This window comes from Xyrauchen texanus, chromosome 5, assembly GCF_025860055.1.
Source record: "Xyrauchen texanus isolate HMW12.3.18 chromosome 5, RBS_HiC_50CHRs, whole genome shotgun sequence".
Classification (NCBI taxonomy): Eukaryota; Metazoa; Chordata; class Actinopteri; order Cypriniformes; family Catostomidae; genus Xyrauchen; species Xyrauchen texanus.
The window spans coordinates 18,107,956-18,114,704 of NC_068280.1; the positions used below are offsets into that span (position 1 = coordinate 18,107,956).

The 6,749-nt window shown below is 37.1% G+C and overlaps 1 protein-coding gene across 1 annotated transcript; it reads right to left on the reverse strand.

Moving 5' to 3' along the window:
• Nucleotides 1-425: 425 nt before the first annotated feature.
• LOC127643441 (U6 snRNA-associated Sm-like protein LSm6) lies at nt 426-6,167 on the reverse strand. The gene is made up of 4 exons (XM_052126199.1): nt 6,076-6,167; nt 5,601-5,699; nt 846-959; nt 426-637 (listed from the first exon to the last, which is right to left on the reverse strand). The coding sequence occupies exons 2-4, from the start codon at nt 5,692-5,694 to the stop codon at nt 603-605; spliced, it is 243 nt and encodes an 80-aa protein (XP_051982159.1). The 5' UTR covers nt 5,695-5,699; nt 6,076-6,167; the 3' UTR covers nt 426-602.
• Nucleotides 6,168-6,749: the final 582 nt, after the last annotated feature.

Consider the following 6,749-nt stretch of genomic DNA (forward strand, 5'->3'; position numbering starts at 1 on the left):
AAAGCTCCAAGCAAACCTCTTACCCATAAGACACAGCTCATTAGGAGCCTAATTAATCATATGCTTAGCATTTTTTTTTATCTTAGCCTAATGAACTGTCACAGTGCCAGGATCGTTTGTTAATGTATTAGAGCCTCCTAAAGGAGGCAGAAAGGTTAGAAATTTCCAGACAACAACAGCACACAGAAATCAGTATGCAGTTGATGTGTACCTCTTGATAAATCTGAAAAGTTATTTTAAATCAAATAATAAAATCTGAGCTCCTGACATCCTATTAAAAGGGAGCAACAGAAAAACAAAGTGTGATATAGGACCAGATAACAGCCTTCGACACTTGGAAAGGCCAATCAGCAATCCCTTATGACTGAATTTCACAATTAAAATTTTTCTTAGAAGCACCTCTGGAACAGCTCTATTAAATCAATAACACCAAAAACAAAATCCATCATTGGAATTTTTTTTACTGCATTACACTGTGCAGGACACCATCATTTTCGTTACAAAACATGTAACAAACTTAGACATCAACTAACAAAAGATTATGAACATCAACAGTAAACAATTCACTCATCTACTAACAAATAAAGAATAGTAAAATGGCTTCACATCTTCCTCTTCTGGGTACTGATGTATAACACTAGAGGACAAGGGAAAAAAATAAAATCAATTGCAGTGTAGAATGTGGAGAATTTAGCAGTCAAACATTTTATTTGTATATGAAAAAAATTGAGCATGCACAGATAGCTTGAGAAACTAAATTACTGTCAAGAATGCACTGAGCCTGCTTGGGTAGCTCTCAGTAACAGAACACTAGATAAACAAAAGAACCTACAGACACTACACACCATTGTTTCCTCTTAGAAATGCATCTCCATATTTGTTCTTCAGCTGGCCATTGACATATTCCTCTGTCTGTTCCACAGCAATGTTCATGTAGCCATCCAGGCAGGCAAGAACACCTGAGAGAAAGACACTCATTAACACTCCTAGGCTCTTCAATAACGGTCAACACCTTGGCTGTTCGTGGTCAGAACAGGTGTAACTGTTTTTTTAAAGAAATTATTACATTGCTTCTTCCCTGAAATAAGAATATTATGCACATCTTTTGTAATTGCATGCCAAGTATATTTTATTTATACTCATCCGAATTAAGTTTTTTTTTTGTATGTGTAGATATCAAGTCTAGGAAAAGTCAAAAATTTTGTACCACTCAAATTAATTGAGGAAACTATTTTTATAAAAAAAATTAAATGGTTACAAAATGGCCAAACAGCACTGAAGGGTTAAACATCACATAAGCCATAAAGGTGAAGCATTTCTGCAATACCAGCACAACCAAACAGAATTACAAAACTAAACAGTGTTTTCAAACGGCTTTCCGAATACACCCCACCATCTGCTGTTGATCGAACAAACAGATTGTTCTGACCTCAAATCAAGCCATTTGTTGTGTCAATGTTGTTGTGTCAGGCTGGACTGGCCGCTCAAAATGAAAAGAGGAGTTATTAAAAGTGCGTTTACAGTTTCTGAGAAGATTAACCAACAAATGGCTTACTTCTGGATGTCTCAGCATATTAAGACCCCGTTTACACCTGGAATTACATTGCGTCTTGGGTGATCCAATCACATGTGGTCAGACGAAACACATTTCAGTGTACAACTGGTCGCTTAAGAGTCTCTTGTGAATACTTTGAAATCACCCACACTCGAAACTGAATACATGATGACATACATCAATCACCATGATAGTGTGTTACTGCATGATATTTAAGTGTAAAGTCAGAAAAGACACAAATAAAAAAAGCTCTACCAGATGCAGCTAAAATTTTATCCAAGCACAAACGCAAGATTTCAAGCAGAATTCTCTGTTATTTTAGTGGATTACATGTATAAACATAAGCTTCAAATTAGGGTTGGGCGATGTCCCCTAAATTGGCAGTTGACGATGTTGACAGTAAAACATCGCGATGGACGATGATATCGTCGGTGGGGTGGGGGATTATATAATTTCCAAAAATTATTATTTCGTTATTTTACTAACCCAACTAATGACTCGTCGGCACTTTATCAGTAGGTTGCACGACACGTGAAGCATTTTTTTTTAGCTTTCACTTAAGAGTTGTGCACTTTTTATTTTAATATATCTCTTTACATAAATACTATTTTCCACTTAAAAACTATAATTTTGTTAGTTTACTCACTGATGCGCAAAAGGTCGAGGCAGAAATGACCATGTACCTGCAGGAAATGGCCATTGATGGGGAAGAGGACCCGCTGACTTGGTGGAAAACGAACGACAAAAGGTTTCCGTTCATGGCAAGATTAGCACAGAAATATCTGTGCATATGTGCTACCAGTACTCCATCAGAGCGGGTCTTCAGCACAGCGGGTAGTGTAGTTACTCCAATCCGCAGCTTATTAAAACCAGATAAAGTGAATATGTTGGTATTTCTGGCCAGAAACATCGAAATTTAAACATGGTCTATGGTGAAAGATATTAGACTTCTTTACGCATTTTTAGCCATCCGTTCTGGAGCTATTCGATTTTGCATATAATTTTTTAAGCGTTCATTTGTGTAGTTCATATGACCACTTTACAATATTTCAATAACATAATTTATTTTGTAGCCTGTGCTGAAGTTAATTGTGCTGCTAATTATAAGTGAAATGTTAATGCCGAGTTTCAGTCTGAGTGTTGTTCCGTTTTCTTGTTTTATTTGTTGTTCTTCTATGTTTTAATAAATGTGTGTTATTCATATTCACCTTGTTTCTTTCATTTGATTTGACATTATGGATTTATGGCCAAGGAAATTTTTCTTTAAAAGTATTAACCAGACAAAAGTTATTTGGCGTTAAGCTGGTCTGGGTTTATCTTAAACTGCCGCTTCAGTGTATACAAGAGCTATGTGACAATGAGCAAGATTTTCTGAGACACTACAACTACTAATAATTAATTAATAAAGGCTATTTTCTTGTAGCCTACAACATAAAATATTTCAATCTAAATGTACAGTGTAAGACATGTAAAAAAAAGACAAGAAGCTAACAATGTCAAGATCAATATTTGTGCAGCCTGCCTGACACGGTATTTTCACAGACCAACACGTCACGTCTCTGGAATATACCACAGTATTTAAAATAGCATATATGCATTAGTTATATTCTCAATTTAATTTACAGAGCAATCCCTGCAAAGTTTTTAGGTTAACTATAGAAGAGACTAGGATTAGTGAGTCACACTAGCAAGACTCGCAAAAGGGGGCGTGGCATCACGATGGTGGCTCTACATCGTGATGTTGGTCAGCCATCACGATGGACGATGATATCGTCCAACGGCACAACCCTACTTCAAATGTGTGTGCTTGTAATCCATGTCTCTGCATGTTGATATCAGACACACTGAAGATCCATGAAGTTATCATGCTTGTGTATTTATCTGCTTTTTAACATTTTATGATCTAATGGTTATTTCCTTTTAAAGACCATTTTAACCAGCAAAGTTCAAACTCTTGTTTTAGCACAGCGGTTGATTGACAGGTGAGGTGTGGTGCGTCACTGTTGTCAAGAACAAATTCAGGACGGATAGCATTTGCACCACAAATGTAATGTGGTCACATGCATTTTTGACAACATTTGTATACGTTTTTTGTTTTATAATCATAAACAATTCATCCTGACCCCGTTTACACCTGTATTTAGTGCGGACCACATGTGATCTGATCACCTGAAATGAATCTACTAGGTGTAAACAGGGTCTAGGATGGGAAAGGAGTAACAAAATGTCTAAAAATGTCACTTCAGTTTTAAATGTGCCTTTGAGACTTTTAGCCAGTTGCAGTAAATAGGATGTGCCAATCAATAAACTATAATAGTTTAGTAATAAAATCTATAAAAAGCTGAGTTTTTAAACTAGGAATATTAGTGTATGAGCAGCATGTCTGCAGTGCGTTCTGATAAAATTAGCTGCTTAATTTAACTGAACCAGGTCTAATTGTATGACTCCAGATTTGAAAATGTCGTTTAATTTAAAAACCCCATGAAATTGCGTGACAGTTTTATTTCCAGTGTTGACATATTTCCTATTGAAAAAGGAAGTTGTGCCAAACTAATGCAATTCAATATGGCTTCAAAATTCACATTTGAGGTATGGAAGTGTGTAATTCATTGGAAAATCCAGAGGGAACCCATGGCAAATTAGACTTCCAGGTTTTTAGACTACAAGCTGAACAGCTCCATAACCTTATCTCCACCATGAACCATGATTTGCTAATTGCCATTACTATTCAGAGCCAGGCAGGATGAGGGAATATTCTCATTCTAAAGAACATTTTTAATATATATTAGGACAAAAATGCCTGTAAGTGCAAGATGAGTAGTGAAAAGTTGTGTTTAGATTTCCAAGACGTGAAAGACTGTACATTTAGGATTTTTATATCTTCCTAAAAAAAAACGTTTTACAAAATGGGGCCTGGGTAGCTCAGCGAGTAAAGACACGGACTACCACCCCTGGAGCCAAGAGTTAAAATCCAGGGCATGCTGAGTGAGTCCATCCTGGTCTCTCAAGCAACCAAATCGGACCGATTGCTAGGGAGGGTAGAGTCACATGGGTTGACCTCCTTGTGGTTGCTATAATTTGGTTCTTGCTCTCAGTGGGGCACATGGCATGTTGTGTGTGGAAGCCACGGAGAATAGCATTAAGCCTCCACACACCATGTCTCCACGGTAACACGTGATAAGATGCATGGACTGACGGTCTTGGACGTGAAGGCAACTGAAATTCGTCCTCTGTCACCTGGATAGAGGCGAGTCACTACGCCACCATAAGGACTTGAGCACATTGGGAATTCCAAATTGTAGAGGAAAAAAAAAAAAACTTAGTTACTTGTAATAATCCCTTACATGTATATAGTGCTTTTCTAGGCACTCAAAGCACTTTCCATAGTATAAGGGGAATTTCCACACCCACCACCAGTGTGCAGCATCCACCTGGATGATGCGACGCCAGCCATAGTGCACCAGTACGCTCACCAGCTATTGGTGGAGAGGAGAGTGACGTAGCCAATTCAGGGATAGGGATTATTAGGAGGCCATGATATATAAGGGCCAATGGGGAGGATTTGTCCAGGACACCAGGTGCAACCCTACTCTTTACGAGAAGTATACTGTGATTTTTAATGACCACAGAGTCTGAGAATCTCTATATAAAATCTTTAAACTTGGTACCTTTTTACAGTATAGTGTCCTCATCACTACACTGGGCCGTTAGGACCAGCAAAAAATGCAGGGTGAGCACCCCCAGTTGGACTCCCTAACACCTCTTCAAGCAGCAATCCCTAGTTTGCTATTTTATAGATATAAAAGCAACAGAAGTCTAATTGTGATTTCCAGAGGATTTAAACAAAATTTTAACTTTGCCTGTTAATGTTTTCAAACAATTTAAACATCTCGCAGCATTTAAGCTATGGCAAAACTAATTAAACTATTGCATCTAATTGTTCAACATTAAGGGTGATAGAAATGATTGGAAATAATTAATTTGGATTTACAATTTAACAAAATGTGATCATGTCTACCAAACAAAGGCGCATTTAAGTTTGTACCTCTATAATCCACACCAGAGTTGAGTTTCACCACCACTGGTCTTCCAATGATCTGCTTCAAGAAATCACTTGGCGTTTGCTTCCGGAGACTCATTTTCACTACAAAACAATATAAAGTTGTTATTACTTGCTGGCTGACATGGAAAATAAAAGTACAAATGTATAAGCTTGACAACCAAATGCAATATTGTATGGAGATGCATTTGCAACTTTAGTTAATCGACAATCGAATATAATAAACGCATGTTAAAATAAACCAGTGAACCTTTAAAGTGATACAGTTATTTGGATAGTGAAAACACCGCACTACATTTAGCATTAGCGGCTAATTTAGCCTGCCTGCATTACAATCCAGTGCAGCATAAAATAAACTCATTGTACGTGTTAAATTGTACACATTTCAAGTCAAATTAATATAAATAGGCTAAGGTCAACTACAGCACTTTTATTCAAGCAATATAAAGCACTCTCTCACCTCTTTTGATGCTCAACGTTTACCGCACGTTTCAACAGAGTGTTGATGTGACCAATGAACTGAGTCGCTCAGTCTTTCTCAGGGAGTTGACATCGCGCAGCCAATCAGAGGCTTCGATAGAAACACTGCGTATGGAAGCCGCCGAGGCCCCTTCATTTTCTTTGACAAACCCACTGATCTATTTTGTATCCTCACCATTTTGCTTTTTCACAATTACTGCATGGGCTAGTTACCACTCCATCAAAAAGAAACACCAGAAGGTGGTTTTCTGCACATTAAACAAAAGTGAAGATTGTTAGAAAATGAAAATATTATTTTGATGTTGAAAACATGAAAAATATGTTATTTGTTTAAAAACAAACTCAAAAGTTTTTTTTTTTTTTTAAGTAACCAATGTTTACAATATTAATGAATTTGAAAAACTTTCTTGATTTATCCTTTTTATGTGACTTATTATTTTATTTTTTAACGTTGTGATTGTAATGACCTATTGCTGCGGTACATCCAGGGGGAAAAAGGGGGGTGAGTGCATAATATGACACCCGGGACGGAGAGGATTGGCAACCTTGGTGTGCGGACGCTAAATTTGTATATTTGTACAGAGATGACTTAACCTCTAAATAACTAAATTGTGCCAAAAATATTTTACTAAAACAGCAATTGCGAGTGGGGAG